General features: G+C 33.9%; 2 protein-coding genes and 1 pseudogene across 2 annotated transcripts; 1 reads left to right on the top strand and 2 right to left on the bottom strand.

Annotated features, from left to right (window-relative positions):
- Positions 1-564: 564 nt before the first annotated feature.
- Positions 565-1,313, bottom strand: LOC106443550 (probable calcium-binding protein CML16). The gene has a single exon (XM_013885104.3). The coding sequence runs from the start codon at positions 1,197-1,199 to the stop codon at positions 714-716; it is 486 nt and encodes a 161-aa protein (XP_013740558.1). The 5' UTR covers positions 1,200-1,313; the 3' UTR covers positions 565-713.
- Positions 1,314-7,838: 6,525 nt separating this feature from the next.
- On the bottom strand, positions 7,839-9,275 carry LOC106441853. Its single transcript, XM_048740736.1, has one exon. The coding sequence runs from the start codon at positions 9,035-9,037 to the stop codon at positions 8,006-8,008; it is 1,032 nt and encodes a 343-aa protein (XP_048596693.1). The 5' UTR covers positions 9,038-9,275; the 3' UTR covers positions 7,839-8,005.
- Positions 9,276-9,442: 167 nt separating this feature from the next.
- Positions 9,443-15,598, top strand: LOC106441851 (annotated as a pseudogene).
- The last annotated feature ends 1,864 nt before the right edge of the window (positions 15,599-17,462 follow it).

The raw sequence follows: 17,462 nt of genomic DNA, 5'->3' as shown, positions 1-17,462 counted from the left end.
AGTCCAATGTCGACTGTCCAGTACACTGGATCTAGACCACACGAAGGGAAAAGTCCGCAAAATTTTTATTTTCCAAAGTCATAAAGAGAAGGATCCTGCAATGTTCGGTGAGATAATTGTTTATAAAATACAATGGTCCCATTTGTCTTTACGTGTCTGATAACACTTTTGTTAGTAAACTATCTATTTAATTTTTGTTTTGTCAAACGATTTCAATTATTTATGTGTTAAAACTTTCTGACCAAAAAAAAAACACTGTTTCGACTATCATGGCTCATCGTGAAACACTGCAACTGGTTTAGTCTACTGAGTACGTTTTATCTGCATTTAGAGCTATCATAGACTGTAATATCGTATTGATCAAGATCTCTTTATTTTTTGTGTTAATACGACTTGATTGTTAATAAAATGTTAATATGATATTTTCATATTTCTGTTTGTGTAAGGTTAGATGATTTATATAAATGTGACTTATGTGCTTATATGAGCTTCTTGCGAGTACCAACCTTAATACATTTTCATCATGATTATTCTTTCATATCTCATCAAAAGTCAATCTTGATAAAGTCACCAACTAGTATATCATCATAAACTAATTAGAAGAAAAGAGGGAAGATTAACGCCCATTGTTAAATTACACAAGGTTGCATAATACAATAAAACAACTGAACATTAGAAAATAATCAATTTAATCAAAAACAAACATAAGAGAATTAAGCAGCAGTTAATCCAAGAAAATCAGCGGCGGATTTAGCCATGATATGCGCAAACTCATTAAAACTAATAACACCGTCACCGTTAGAATCAGCCTCCGTCATCATCTCCGTCAACTCGCGATAAGTCAACGGATGTCCCATTTTAGCCATCGACCCCGCAAGCTCCGCCGCCGTGATTTGACCGTTACCGTCACGATCGAACGAACGGAAAACCTCCATGAGCTGCTCCTGGTTAATGAGCACCTCCTCGTTGAGGTCGGGGAGAATCGCGACGACGAGCTCGTCGAACTCGACGGAGCCGTTACCGTTACGGTCGATTTGGTTGAGGAGGAGAGAGATTTGATCGCCGCGGGGTTTGATGCCGAGGGAACGGAGGAGAGCGGCGAGCTCGAGCTGTGTGAGGCTTCCGTCGCCGTCCATGTCGAAGCGAGTGAAGATGTCTTTGAGCTGTTTGATCTGATCGGTTGGTTTCGCGGACGCCATTGACGGAGGAAGAAGGAAGATAATTATTATTCTTGGAATTGGATTTGAATGGTGAATAGTTCTTAAAGACGAAGAAGCGCGTTTATGGAGACGAAGTTGAAATATTTTTTTATATTATTATTGTTATTATTGTTGAATTGTATTCCCGCGTAGTAAAGTAAAATTTAATTACATTATCTTTTCTTTTTTATTGATTGGTACTATGAATTTTGTTTTTCAATTATTGATAAGATATTAAATAGGTCGAGACAAAGGGTTGACGGTGATATCATTTAAATCGGAAATTGAGTAGGAAGCACATTATTAGACAACTATATTCTTGTTTATTACTAGTATTGATTATGTTTTATTCTATTTTGTAATAAATTTAAATATTTAAATGGACAGTTTGATTTCATAGTATATATGATTTACATTATACATAATCTATTTAAAATCGATTTTGCCTACTCTCAGTATCTTATATATTTAGGTGTTTACTGATAAGTGATGTGTTGTATATTTAATTTTTTTGAAAATATATAACTAACCTACTATAAGTATGTTACATTTTTTCTTTACCGTTCTAAAATTGAAATACCAATCAAACTTATTATATATTTTCTGACCAAACCACTTATTCTTGTATATATTTTGTTAAGTAAAAAAAAATGCTAGTTGTTCTGCTGTATATCTATTTGTAACCTAAATCTTTCACGACTTATTATCCAGAAAAATGCTAGCAAGAACTTGTCATTATATGATTTTTTTAACAAATCATATCATTTGTTTATTACATGATGAAAAATATTTGGCAGATATAATATGAATTTCTGAAGTTTGGAACAAGCGAAACACCAACCTAGTGGATTTCTTTTTCCATTAAATTCAATATGTGAAGTTGTGAAAATACATACATATTATAAATATTCTTCAACTATCTCATAACAACTTACAAATCTTAGGTCAAAGTTGTTATTAACACAACTTGACATTGACGAAGAATTTTGAACCGTTCTTTTCCCCAGAAGCTTAAAAAAAACTCACTATTCTTTGAAAACTTCTCCAAAGCCTTCAAATTCTTCAACATACAAAACCTTGCATCTCTATACTCATAGACTCTTTTCTCCTTTCCGAATCAAGCCCTGTATTTTCTCGACATTCACAAGTGAGCCCCGTTCTTTTTATCCTTTAGTTTATCCCCCATTTTGCATAAAACTTTCTCGTGTTCTTGACCAGCTTTTCAGGGAGTCAAGGAAGATAAAGATTGAGATTTGGAGAACAAGAGGTTGCAACAACACGATACAACAAGGCAATCAGCTACAAATGTGTTAAGATGTTCTATGGAATCTTGAAGGAGAAAGACAATGGAAGAGATTAAAGAACAAACTGAATCCTAACATATTGTAGTAATTTGGAATATTTGGTTTGAAGGAACTCCTTGGTATTGCTTCTATATAAGGAAGACATTGGGAGAAGGCTAATTAAGGAAGCACATATAATAAATGAAGTTATATGGAGTATAATTTTTAGATAATATAATGTGTGAAGAGATTGACAAAAAATAATAATAATGTGTGAACAGATAACAATAATGGTGGCTAATTTTCCTTAAACATAACTCTACAATAATGTAGCCATTCGATCAAGCTATTCTTGTTGGTAGGGCATGGACGAAGAAAATGCTTTTCCATCAAGCAAGAATCAATCATTAATTTCTTATCTAGCTCAAACAGTTTGTTATTATAATAACTTAAATAAGGATCCTGTTTACAGATAGTATTCTTGAAATACTCATATGGCTACAAATCTTTATGGAAATAGCAACTAAAGTGTATTGAAATCAAATACTGAATAAGTTTCATCTGAATTGAACAAAAAGATAAGACGTAATTCAAAGCTGTTTGTGAACAGTTGTCCATTGTATACACGCTAAATATCGTTTTAATAAACATCTAAGCATAGGCTATGTGAATCGGAATATCAAGAATCAAGATAGGATGATACATTGATACGTTTGGCAAATACATGCATTGACCTTATCGTATACGACCATCCCTAAGCCATTACCAGATAAAGTAGATAAATTAAGATTAAAAGTTGATAATAATAAAAATAGTTTTCATTATTAAGGTATAACATAATTGGTAAGACAACATTTATAGGATCATACAGAAATAAAATAACTTCACAAACATTTACATGAATATTAACAAACTAATTCTAAGTTTATTATACATCGATCTGTTTCAATATATATATGTATATATATATATATCAACAAGTTTTTCTTTCATATCTACTCATTATAAAAAAACAATAAAAATCGGTTTTTGTTTCATATCGGAGATGAAATATACATGGCCAAATGTCTCTCACTTCAACCATGCATGTCTTCTGTCTTAAAAACGTTTAGTTCGGCAATACTAGTAAGTTTTGCTTACATAACTGATTTTTTTTTTTGTAAATGATAACTGATTTTTATTTGTTATCGTCAATCTCGACAAGTCATCAAAATCAATCAAGTAGTATAGCATGATCAGAAACTATATGTCCATGATCTTTACCAGTTGCTCTTTTATTTACTCATTGCAGTCCTGCACTAAACCAACATATGTATATATATAGCTTTTTTATACAGAACGTTATTGCAATTGCATTTGGTGGCATATGTATACATGTTCGAGCTTCAAACAAATCAACCAATATTCATAAGTTTTTTTTTTAATAAAGGACCAATATTCATAAGTTCAAAAGAAGTAAAATGGCATAATAATCGTCAACAGTTACTATTGATCTCTTAGACATACACAAAGTAAATTACGCTGATTACCAAAAAAAGTAAATTATGCTGATGACTAATGACGTTATAGTGGTCCAAAACCCTAAGGGCCAACCGACCAAAAATCTACATACCGATCGTGTCTGAATTAATTTTTATGGTCCATACAAATAAAGCAAGTTCATGCCAGAATCGAATCCTATTGCCCAAATTTTCAGCATAGGTCCACGCTAAGCCTAAACCAATAATCTGCACAGACCTAGTGATAACGATGAATCGAAAGACTGAAAGAACAGAAACAGAGAAAGTCAATTATTTCATCATTTCTAGTTTTTTTTTTTTGACAACATAGGAGCTATACTCTAAGTAGAAACCATCGGTTAAGCTAGCCAAACCGGTGGTATTGAATCAACATATAATATAGCTGAAGGAGAACTCCTTGCACCACGTGCAAGCTTGTCCGCCATTGTGTTTTGTGCCTTTGAAATATGTTTGATCTTGAAACTAGGGAAAAAAGTCTTACTGCGGCTGAATTCTTCTATATGTGTAGCAAAATCTGGCCAATCCTCAGGTGACGACACCATCTTCACCAATTGAGAACAATCTTCCGCGAACACTACATCTGAAAACTACAGAGTCTTCATGCATTCCATAACCCAAATCAACGCCTCACATTCTGCATGTAGCGGTGAAAGGCTGCAGCGGAGATTCATTGCCCCCATCATTACGTTCGATGTCCCCCTCATTTGACAATACCACCCTTGTCCAGTGAAAACATCTTCTTGCCGCCAAGCCCCATTGACATATCACACTCTTGTATGCTCCATTAATTGTCCGTTATCACCTGACTGGGCATTTCCATGTTATTCTGGAACTAAAACTTGTGCCTCTGTCCAAAGGGTACTTTCAACTTCCGCTCTGCACAAAATTTCCGGAGGATTCCCATCCTTATTCTGATAAATCTTATCATTTCTATTCTTTTATATATACCACATAATCCAGGGGGAAACAATCAGAATCAAACTCCTTCGGAATTCTCCAAAAAAGATAGTCCAAACTGGTGTAAACCGAAGAAGATGGGAATATTGCGGGGGGAGGGGGGGGGGGGCGAAGGGATCCTAGATAACGCCCAAGTTTGAAATGATGGTGGACATTCAAAGAGAACATGATTTATAGTTTCCTCCTCTATTCCACAAATACTACATCGTAAATCACAATCTATGCCACGTGACTTCAAATTCTTGAATACCGGTAAGGTCCCAGATAAAACTTGCCAAACAAAATGTGTAAGTTTCGGTGAGCATTTAAGTTTCTATGTAAACGCCAACAGTGGTGTAACATGTGGTCCATAAAATATTGTCCTTGGTCCCCTATATGGATATAATGACTCTGTCCTGAAACCTGATTTAACAGAATATTTAACAGACTCTGTATACATCCAGCTGGATGTATCTGGCCTCTATGTCCTACTAACTGCTATCTCATGAATGATCTTTACATCATCTGGATCAATATATGCATTGAGCAAGTCTACGTTCTAGGATCTATCAGTCAGATTGATGAGATCTTCCACCTTGAGAGATGAATTTAAAAATTGAATTTGGGTTTTTGGTAATGCTGACCTCAGGCGAGGAACAGGAATTCATGAATCATTCCAAACAGAAATTGATTGCCCAGACCCTACTCTTTTGATTAGTCCTTTTTTAACCAGAGATCGAGCTGAATAGATGCTTTTCTATCCATAAGAAGAGGAGTAAGATCTGTGATCATCCAAAGGATGAGAGTTCCAGAAATATCTTCCTTTAAAAACCTTGGTAAATAAACAATCTCGTTTATCTATCAATCGCCATAATTGTTTGGCTAATAAAACTGTATTAAAATCTTGGAGATCTCTGAAGCTTAGAACGCCCTCTTCTTTATGTATGCAAACATTTTCCCAAGGAAACCAATTTCTTCATTTCTAGTTCAACTACATAAAACTCTTTCAATCTCCAGACTCCCTCTAAAGTCCTCTTATTGTAAATCTTATAATCTACGTACCTTAAAAGTCACTATTATTTTAATTAAGTATAATTAAAAAGCATAAATCCATGCCGACACAATTGATAGGGCTCATGCAAAAAATTAATCAGTATTTACAATTTCTTAGATTTCATGAGTTCCGCGAGTGAATGGTTACTGAGTGAGAAATTATATACGACTAGCTTGCAATTGCATCATTGCAAGCTTAACTATATTTGGGGTTGCGACGATTTTAAAACCCGTTAATGTTTTCTGTGAAGGGACTTGTGTCATGTATGTTAGAGCATCTCCAATATAAAACTCTATTTTTTCTTTCAAAATGGAGTAAAAGTAAATATAGAGTAAAATTTCATTTTTGACGTAAGTTCCACCAAAGTTCTATCTGGTAACAAAGGTACAACCGGAAGTGAAAATACATGATGTATTCTTTCAGAGTTATTGGCAAAATAACTCTTCTCCGTTGAAGCCACAAGGGTTCGAAAGATAAGAATCCACCACTTAATAGTTTCCAAGAATATAGCTAGTAAGTTTCTTGGAGACCAATTCCAAAATAGATTTGTGGTCATTTTCAACTTAGATCAGAATATAAACATATATGTTTTTTTATTGTCAGCTATTTATTCTCATACTGAGGACAAAGTGAGTTGAATTCACAACACGATAACCGAGTAGCACAAGGTTGATGATCATAAACTCCCATCTAAATATTTGTTAATAGCTTAACCAATACAAAAGAGTTTTGAAAAGAACATACAATATAATGCAATGAGTTAAGATTTTAGATATCTAGTTAATGAGCTTCTGTCACACAAGACATACCAATCTCAGCGGCCAATCAATCACAAACACGTTTCAACAGCAAATTAATCAACTACCCAATAAATACATAACATCTCTAAGAAATTGCAAAATGAGACTTTGGTTAAATAACCGGTTGATATTTGAGTTGTGTTATGTTGTGTAACTTGTGAATTGGTACACTCATAACGTTACTAGGCCTGGGCATTCGGGGTCCCAATCGGGTTTCGGTTTTATCCAATCGGGTTTCGGTTTTTCGGGTTCATCAAAATCAGCTCCATTCGGATTATATGAAAGTTCGGTTTGGGACCGGTTCGGGTTCTATCGGGTTCGGGTCGGGGTTAGTGAATCTTCAAAGAACCGGTACAACCCAATATACTTTCGGGTTCGGGTTCGGGTCCCAATCGGTTTTTCGGTTTAAAAGTACCTGATTTTTACCTATTTTATAACCAAAACATGAGTAAAATCGGTTCTTCAGTTTTAAAATACCTGATTTGTACCTATTTTGTAACCAAAACTTAAGTAAAATCGATTCAAAAATAAGGAACATCAACCGTGATCATTCAAAATCAAACGAAAGTAAACATATTTACTGATAAAAAGAAAACCAAATAAATAAAAGCATAAAACGAAAACCAAATTCTCATGAAATGAGAAATATTGTTTAACGAAAACAAAATTTAAATCTAAATACTTCAAGATTCAACGGCCATCTTTAACCATCAACCTTCATGTAATAGAACCACCAACCTTCATGTAATAGATAAGTATTTTAGATGTTCAATATTTCTTAATGTATTTTGGATACATATTAGGAATTGAGATCATGTTTGGTACAAGATCTTTTCGAGGTTTTGAATGTTTCGGGTTATATCGGATATCCATTTAGATTCGGATTCGGTTCGGATAATACCCATAACCCAAAATACCACAAAACAAGACCCATTCGGTATTTACGTCGGGTTCGGATCGGTTCGGATTCATTTTTATCGGATCGGATTCGGTTCGAATTTTCGGGTTCGATTTATTTGCCCAGCCCTAAACGTTACCCTGCAAAATCATAAAACTTGAATTCCAATTTCGATGTATTCAACAAAACAAAATGAAAAAAAATATTCAAAAAGTGCCAAAGCTTTCTCACTAAGATTGACATAGGAGCAATTGAGTTGACAATTGTTCCTTACTGGATCCCATAAAATTCATCTCTTTCCTTCAATCTTCGTCGTCATGATGATGAATCTCTTTGATGATGATGTCCGAATAACCATTTCCATCCTTTGAAGCTCCTTCGACTCCTACTCACCTCTCGATCCTTCGTGGTTAACCGGCAAGACCCTCCTCCTCCGTGTTCCAAAACGCCGTCGTTTACAACTTGTCCAGAGGAATCGAATTTAATCTCGATAAAACCAGGCTCTTCTTCTTCACCATCTTTCACCGATAAAACCCTTCTCGTGAAACTCATCGCCGACGAATCACTCTTACTTGCTGCTGCTTCGTAGTTGCTCCTCTGTGGATAATTATTCTCCCTCCGAGTATACTCTGTTTCACTGAAGTTACTCTTCCTCCCCTCGAAACAGCTTCGTCGCAGCGGCTCTGATTCACTGAAGTTGCTCTTCCGATGCTCTGTCATCGTATCGAAAACCCCTAACCCGCCATTGACGCTCAAGCTTCTCGCGGCGGAGAAAGAGCTCCTTGCACCGGAATAAGACGACATGTCTTCTTCCGACCCGATAAAGCACCCGTTTCCTCCTCGGAAACTACACAGAGATCTTGATCTCAAAACACTCTGTTTCTTACCATCGTCGTTGTAATCCAAAGCTCTCTCATTTATGAGATTAATCTTCCTGAAGAACCTTCCGATATTTGAGAACCTATGATGCTTCCTCTTACTAATCTCAACGCAACTGCTACTACTCCTCTTGAACACCACAACTTCCTCTGTTTTTCGACTCTTCTCCGTCGTCTTCCTCTGTTTCGTCGCCTCTTCGTCGATGAAAGAAGAGATCCGGACGACGTTTCCGGCGAAGTTTGAGGTCGGATTAGGAGAGACGTCGGAACATGAGCAAGAAAAGAGTCTCTGTTCGCCGCATTCGGAGCATACGAGGTTAACTAAACGGTCGTTGAGACAGTACGGACAGATTCCGACAGCGGAAACAGATGGATGCTTCCGGCAAGAGAGGTCGGAGGGTGTGCTGTAATAGAATGAAGCGTCGTCGTTTCTTCGCTCCGTTGCTGTTCTCTTTCCTCTGTCTTTCATGTTGGACAAACAAAACAGAACAGAGAGAAAAAAAGAGAATATAAAGTTTCCAAATTGGGAATATTTGTATTGTTTTTGGGCATTGAGATCGAGAGAAGTAAAGATTAGGACGAGCGTTTTTCTTTAGCTTTAAGTTTTATTATTTTTATTTTCTATTTATTTTCCCTCTTTTTAAATTTCAGCCCCTTTTCAATTGTCCCACCATTTTTCTTTTTTTTTTTTCAAATTAAATTGTAATTTAAATGAATTGTCATATTATTTGTTTATGTCATGTATTTTTTTTGGGTATAAATGTCATGTGGATTCAATTTGCGCTCAGAAGAACTATTTACAATGAACTATTTACAATTCAAGTATTTTTGACATGGTATCCTCACTTTTCAGCAAATCTTAGGGGTTATTCGCTTCTATTGTGTAAAAATAGTATAATCATGCATTTGGCTGTAGGAAAAGAGAGTTATTAGTTGGTTATTAGCATGTTGAATATGAATTACCAAAATTACTTAGGCTGTAACTGGTAAATCAAAAAAGGAATACATGGAATATAAAAAAATGGAATAAGATGAATGGAATGCAGTAGAAAAATAGAATGAATTCATTCCATCTATTCCTTATCAAAATTGTTTTGGAATATTTTGCTTTGTATTTTGGATAGATATTTTTGGAATTGATGGAATGAGCATTCCATTCCATTCATGTTAAATGGTAAATTTTTTTATGGAATTGATGAAATTGATCATTAATTCCAAAGCATTCTATTCCAAAAATGGTCAATCCAGTTACTGAAATTACATAAGAGGAGATGGTTAGAAACTTAGAACCGAATAATTAGGGAAAGAAAAGCAAAAAAGAGAAAGGGTACGATCAACAAAGAACCTTAGGTTTGTTTTTTTACCTTTTGTTTTCTTGAATTTGGTAAACCGAGGAAAATTATAAATATAAAACTCAATTTCAAATTGGAGTAACAAAAATTATTCTACCAGTATCCAAGAGAACACGACTTCTCGATCTTTTAGAGAGGCCATGTCTATCTACTACACCAACAGACCAAACACTATTTGATTTTTTTTGTATACTAACATGCACGTCAATGTCTTAAATCAAAAAAACACACTACATAAAAAAAACATTATTGCACAAATAAACAGAAATTTCCAAAAGATTATAATAGGAAGAATTAGAAAAGCCAAAAGAAAAGACGTGGAGTGACGATCATTACTAATTAGCAAACACATCCAGTGACAGAGGAATATATACGTGGACGAGATGAACGAACTCATGCATCTGCCGTTTTTTCTTTTTGTAATTATCTGCCGTTTGTTACTGCACCCGAACACTTGGTATTTTGGATATATTAGTACTCGATTTTGTTTGTATTGATAGTTAAATTTTAGACTTGTCTTTGGTTTGTTAAAAATGAGTATTTACCATTTCAAGTATTTGCTAAATAAATGATGAATTTTCAAATTATTTGTCTTATCTTATTATTATTTTTTTCTTGGGGAATTGCCACTAATACCACTTTCCTAATACCACTTTTCAACTTTACATTTTTCAATTTTACCATTAAAATTTTAATGGCTAAAGTACCATTATACCCTTATTTAATCAAACATACACCTATTTTCTTTCTCCCACGATTCAAACAGTTCCCAAATTGAACGACGAGATTCACGACTCCGAGGAGATATGATTCTCCGGCGAGATTCGACGACTCCGACGAGATTTGAAGACGCTGACGTCCGACGAGATTTGGCGAAGACTACAAGCTCAAACGAACAAAACATGACGAATGCGTAACAAAGGTGAGAGGATAATATATGGTTATTTTCGTCTCTTTCTGTAGTTTAATCTTTGATTTCTCAAAATCGATCAATTTCTAAGAAGGAAGACGAAGTCTTTCTCATGAAGTTTTCAAATCTCAAATTTATAAGACTTTATAAATTTATCGATCAAGAACATAGTGTTTATGAATGAAGACGACTAACCACCATCAAGTTTTTTCGATTGTGTTTATGAATTCCATGGAAGCTCCACTGTTTCAATCTCCTTCTTACTTTCTCGATTCAACTTAGTTTTACAATCTGTACCAAAATTCTGTAAAAGCAATCACTAAAACTTTTGGATATCGTTTTTGGTTTCGGCTTAGAGTAATCAGAAGAATGCTGAAAAAACCCTCCTTTATCCACTTGTAAGTCTAAATGAGACATATAAGCTTGTTTGGTAGTTGTCTCAGTGTGAGATGCTTTTATCTTTGGGTTGCTTATGAATTCTTAGTTTAGTATGTGTCTCTTGCTTCAGTTTATCCATTGATATTCCTTGTTAATTTGGAAAAGTTTGTTAATTTGGTGAATATCTTGTAGTTTCAGGGCTAACTGCAACTCGATCTGTGTATATTTTAGGTTATATAAAAGTTTATACTACTTTTCTACTAGTTTAGCTAATAGAATGTTTTCATTGGGTAATTATGCATTTTGTGTACTTGTGCTGTGGGTATATATATGCTTTGGTTCCGCCGTTCCGATCTTTAGTGGTCATATACTTTGGTTTTCAAAGCAGGAGCAATCCGTTTCTTTTGCTCTAATATTTTAATTATCAGGTGTGGCAATGTCAACTGGGCTAAGCGTTTAAAATGTAATATCTGCAACACCAATAAACCTGGTCAGAATGAATGTGGTGTGAGGTATGACTCAATGTCAATGACAACCTTCATTTGTATTGTTCTTTAACAGTATTCGAGCTGAGGATTGGTATTATAGATGCTTTTGCGGTGAATTTAGGATACATTTATAAGATTTTTGTTCGATAATAGTAATCTTCGTGTCAGCTTATTCATCTTTAAATATGGCCTCGTAGATAACTGGAAAAGGGGAAACAATATTATCTTCTGAAATTTGACCGAATGCTTTCTTTGGTAATATGTTCAGTATGACAAAGCTCCTAATGCATCAAAATGTGCTTTCTCACTTGAAATGTTTTGGCCAAATTAGTTTTGCATTAAGAAACGTTATGTTTCAGCCTGATAGGCTGTTGTTCACTGTTCTCTTGAAAGACCTGTGCTTATTCATTTATTTTCTCCATATAGGGGAGGTCGTGGTGGTGGCTACAAGGAATTGGATGAACAAGAATTAGAGGAAACAAAGAGACGAAGGGGTGAGGCTGAAGAAGTAATAGCATATGCTTCTAATGCAGAGTTCTTTGTTATTTCTTTTGTTGCATTTAGTTCTTTTATAAATGTTTATAAATCATTTTTGAGTTCCTTGTACTCATTTTGCCTAGCATTCCTCAAAGACTTCCCAAGTTCACACATTTATATGTTTTTTATAGACATATGCGATCCACTTTTGTTTGAAAACTTCTTTATAAAGACTTATAAATCGTCCAGTTGTAGTTTTAACAATATCCCAAAATTCAGATTTATAAGGAATTATAGTTCTGTAAAAATGTAATGTTCACTATCCGAAAATCTTAATCTTAACCAGAACTATTCAAATAACAAGTTAAGCCTTATTTGTTTTTTTGGATAACAGAAAGAAGCAAATCCTAAAATTAATTGAACTCTTGTTTAAATACTTCTTTATAAAGATTTATAAATCGTCGAGTTGTACTTTTAACAATATCTTGAAATCTAGATTTATATTTATAAAGGTGTAAAAAAATATTTGGAACAAATTTAATTTTTAGTAAATAACTCTTGTTTCCTTCTCCTAAGGTCTCTGACACTGTTGTTGAGCCATATAATGCAACGCTCTCTGTGCATCAGCTCGTTGAAAACGCTGACGAGTGTATGGTTCTCGACAATGAGGCTCTCTACGACATCTGCTTCCATACCCTCAAGCTAGCTTTCTAACCCCTCCTGTGAGTAAAAGACTCTGTATATATTAACCTTAATGTAACATTTGGGTCTTGACTTGTTTGTTTTGTGTGATTTGCTAGTTGGTGATCTGAACCATCTCATCTCGGCTACAATGAGTGGTGTTACATGCTGTCTTTGTTTCCCTGGTCAACTCAACTCCGACCTTAGGAAGCTCGCTGTGAACCTGATCCCTTTCCCAAGGCTCCACTTCTTCATGGTGGGTTTTGTTCTGTTGACATCGAGAGGATCACAGCAATACAGTGCCTTCAGTGTCCCTGAGCTGACCCAGCAGATGTGGGATGCGAAGAACATGATGTGCGCTGCTGACCCTCGTCACGGACGTTACTTAACTGCATCCACTGTGTTCCGTGGAAAGCTGAGCACTAAGGAGGTTGATGAGCAGATGATGAACATCCAGAACAAGAACTCATCCTACTTTGTGGAATGGATCCCGAACAACGTCAAGTCCAGCATCTGTGACATTGCAACATTAACTCTTATAATATTTTTATAAACTCTTATATACAGATTTATAAGCCTCTATAAAATTTTATAAGACTTCATAAAAGAATTACCTTTTGAAATTCTACATATCCTCATAAATGATTTTATAAACCCTTATAAATAATTTTAAACATTCTTATAAATGATTTATAGACCCTTATAAAAAGTTTATATATATTCATATAAATGATTTTTAAGACTTTATAAATGAAATTACCTTTCTAAATATTTATAAATGATTTTATAAAACCTTATAAATATTTGGTATATTCTTATAAGTGATTTTATAAAGGTTTATAAATCATTTATATGAATATATATAAACAATTGATAAAGGTTTATAAATGATTTCTAAATTTTCATAAATGATTTATAAACATTTATAAATTATTTAGTATCTTTATAAAGCCTTATAAGGATTTTATTATGATGATATAATTTGATATGGTTTCTCTGCCTCTTCTTTATAAAACAATTATATCATTTCTCAGATTTTCTTAGCAAACAGAGGTACATCATTAACATCATCCACAATCAACTAAAGGATATATATATAGACTCGGTAAGGTTCAATCATGATTCATGAGCAAATCTACACTCAAGAACGATTCAACATCCAGAAATATTCTATCATTCACCACAAAACAGCCACGAAGATCGTCTGATCCACATCTAAAGCTGTCTCCGGAGATTTCTCCAACACTCCCCATTCTTCTTGGAGACACTTTATCTTATTCTTAGCTAAGAACGCAACGATATACAGCAAACTCAGTATCCCCACGAACCTTTGCTGCCTCATCTCGCTGTTTTCCACCACATGAGAAATATATATAAACTATTGATAAAGGTTTATAAATGATTTCTAAATCTTCATAAATTATTCATAAACATTTATTAATTATTTGTAATCCTTATAAAGCCTTATAAACTGATTTTATAAACTCTTATAAATGAATTATACTTTAATAATATATTTAAAAAACTTTATAGACTGATTTGATAAAGTCTTATTAATTGTTTTATAAACCATTATAAATAATCTTTTATTTATTATAATAATTTACAAACATTTATATTAGAATTATAGACACTTTCTTTATGAATATTTTACTACTAAATGTTTGTAAAGATTTATAAACTCTTGAAAAAGATTTATTAACTCTTATAAATTGTGGTATGAAGATTATTAAACTCTTATAATATTTTTATAAACCCTTATATACAGATTCATAAACTTTTATAAATATATTTATAAAACCTTATAAATTATTTATAAGTTCTTATAAATAGTTTTATAAACCCTTATAAGAGGTTTCTAACATGCAAGATAATATAGATTAGCTAGAGCCCAAGCTGCAGCAAGACTACCTTCCTTTCCCTTGTATCAGAACTTTGCAATTGATCAACCTTCTCAGTGGGAAGATAAGGGCCAGTTTCATCCATCCTAGGACCAACAGAGCCTCTCTCACGTTTGTCTAACAGATGCTGGAGAAGGAGGAACATGCGAGTGGTTCCTGTTTGCGTTTCGAGGAGCTTTGTTTTCCTTCATTGTTCCGTTTGCAAATGAACATCCCGCATAGAACTTATCCGAAAGACCATCTTCTGGATCTTTAGATTCCACTTCTGCTAACATCTCAACGGCTCTGTCGTAAGACTTCGTGAACGGTTCATCTCTGAACTCAATCTCGGCAGAAGAATCTCACACAGCATCAATCAGAGATTTAGCTTCTGGGATTCGACCCATACGCATCAAGCAGATGGCCAGGTTGCACTGTTTGTTTTTGTCTGGCTCCAAACACAAAGCTCTCCTATTCATAGATACATAAGTGCATATAAGGAAAAGACTCACAAGGGCAAACACAAACTAACAAGAACCAAACCTTGTAAAGCATTGAGTTGTACTATCAACAATATCTTAAAACCCAGATTTATAAGAGGTTATAATTTTTAAAAATACAATGTTCACTATCCGAAAATATTTCTCCTAACTAGAATTATTCAAATGACAAGTCTAAATCAACCTTATTTGTTTCTTGAATAACAGAGGAACGAAAATCCTAAAATTACTTGAACCCAAATTTATAAAGGTTTATAATTTTTTGAAAACTCATTGTTCACTATCGAAACTCTTTCTCTTAGATCGACCTGTTGTAAACCAACCTTCGTTGATTTTTTTTTTTTATAACAGAAAGAACAAATCCAAAATATTACTTGAATCGAACAAAAAAAATACACAAATTAGAAACATACCAGTGTGAATCGTGGAGAGGAGCCAACTTCTTTGAGGTTTTGAATCGTGATTCTCGTAATTGCTTATCGCTAGATGCGTGAGAGAGAGTGACGATGGAACTCAACGGAGACGACGATGGATCTCGTCGGAGATGACGACAGATCTCAACGGAGAGAGAAGAACGATCTCCACAGGGAGAGAGACGATGAATCTCGGAAAGAGAGACGATGAATCTCGGAAAGAGAGACGACGGATCTGACGGAGAGAGAGACGGTGGATCTGACGGAGAGAGAGACGGTGGATCCGAAAGGAGAGAGAAGAAGGATCACGACGGTGGAGAAGAAAGAGACGATAGATTGAAGTAAAGATAAGATTAGTTTAGTCTTTTACCAATTAATGAATGTGCTATTTATGAAAATGTCCTTTGAGTGGTGGTATAAGTGAAAAGTGGTATCATGTAAAGTGTATAAGTAAAATTTCTCCTTTTTTCTTTTTTGCTAACATTTGGGTTATCTTATTACTTGTTATTTGTAAACTATATAAAAGTTATTTGATAATTCGCTGGAATTTAAGCTAAATAACTTTATATTTCATAAATAATTCATTCCTTTCTTTATGTTTTAGCTAATGTGGAAAACAAAATATATAAGAAAAAAATTCATTCCATAATTAAATCATTTATATTTTGTTCACTTATTAAAATGAAAATATAAACGAGTAAATACATTTAGGGAACCCCCATTAGTAAACACATTAATAAAAATGAGTAACAAACTAGCAATGTCAAATAATTATTTTTATTCTAGTATTTGATATCATCTATGTACTTGCAAATAATTTAAATAGATAATTTGATATTTGATTTAATCAACTAAAATACCCCGATTTCACAGATCAAATAGAGACCAAATAACGGATACAATGCTGGTGACAAGTAACTGTGCTCACCTTACTTGTGCCCACCCCTAGATATTACAGACGTCTGTACCAGTTCTCTTGCAATTTCTTAATTAAGTATCTTCCTTGTATTGTATTGCATAAACACATTACACATACATAATGATATATTTGTACATGCTATATTTGCAAATATATGCATGTGAGCCGACTAGATTTTGGGGGACGACTGACGAGTATGTCCCTCACAGTTTCCTGCAAATCTATCATAGACGATGACTAATGAGTAATGGCCCACACGCAGAATACTTGAACATTATATCTGATTTCATATCTTTAATGTTTTAAAATTTTACTCTACAATCCTTTTTTTAGTTGAAAGTGTTCAGTCCAGAGAGATCCGGATCCGGATCCGATCCAAAAATTCGGATATCCGGAGGTGCCGAATCCAGATCCGGATAGTAAAATGTTAGATCCAGATATCTTGATTTTTAGTCTGGATATCCGGATCCGTAAATTTTATTAATAACTATTTCAAAAATAGTAATATCTATATATAAAAACTAACTTTATTTAATATATTTTTATTTTTATAATAGTATATGTAAATTTTGTAATATTATACATAGAAATAATCAAAAATATTATATTTTTTATTTTTAAATTATCTTTAATATTTTATATATATTAATATTATTTATTTATTTATTTTAAAGATCCAAATTCGGATCCGGATATCCGCCGGATATTACAATTTTTAGAAGGATATTCGACACCCGGATATCCGAGAACTCCGTATCCGGATAAAGATAATAAAATTATGGATCCGCCGGATACCTTAAAATTGTCCAGATATCCGATCAGTTCCATGCCTACAGCTATGTATATAAATTTTGAGCCAAATTAAGTATCAATTCGAATAGAATGATATTATTTTT

Source organism: Brassica napus, chromosome A9, assembly GCF_020379485.1.
Source record: "Brassica napus cultivar Da-Ae chromosome A9, Da-Ae, whole genome shotgun sequence".
NCBI classification, from domain to species: domain Eukaryota; kingdom Viridiplantae; phylum Streptophyta; class Magnoliopsida; order Brassicales; family Brassicaceae; genus Brassica; species Brassica napus.
This window is presented reverse-complemented; position numbering and strand designations above follow the sequence as displayed.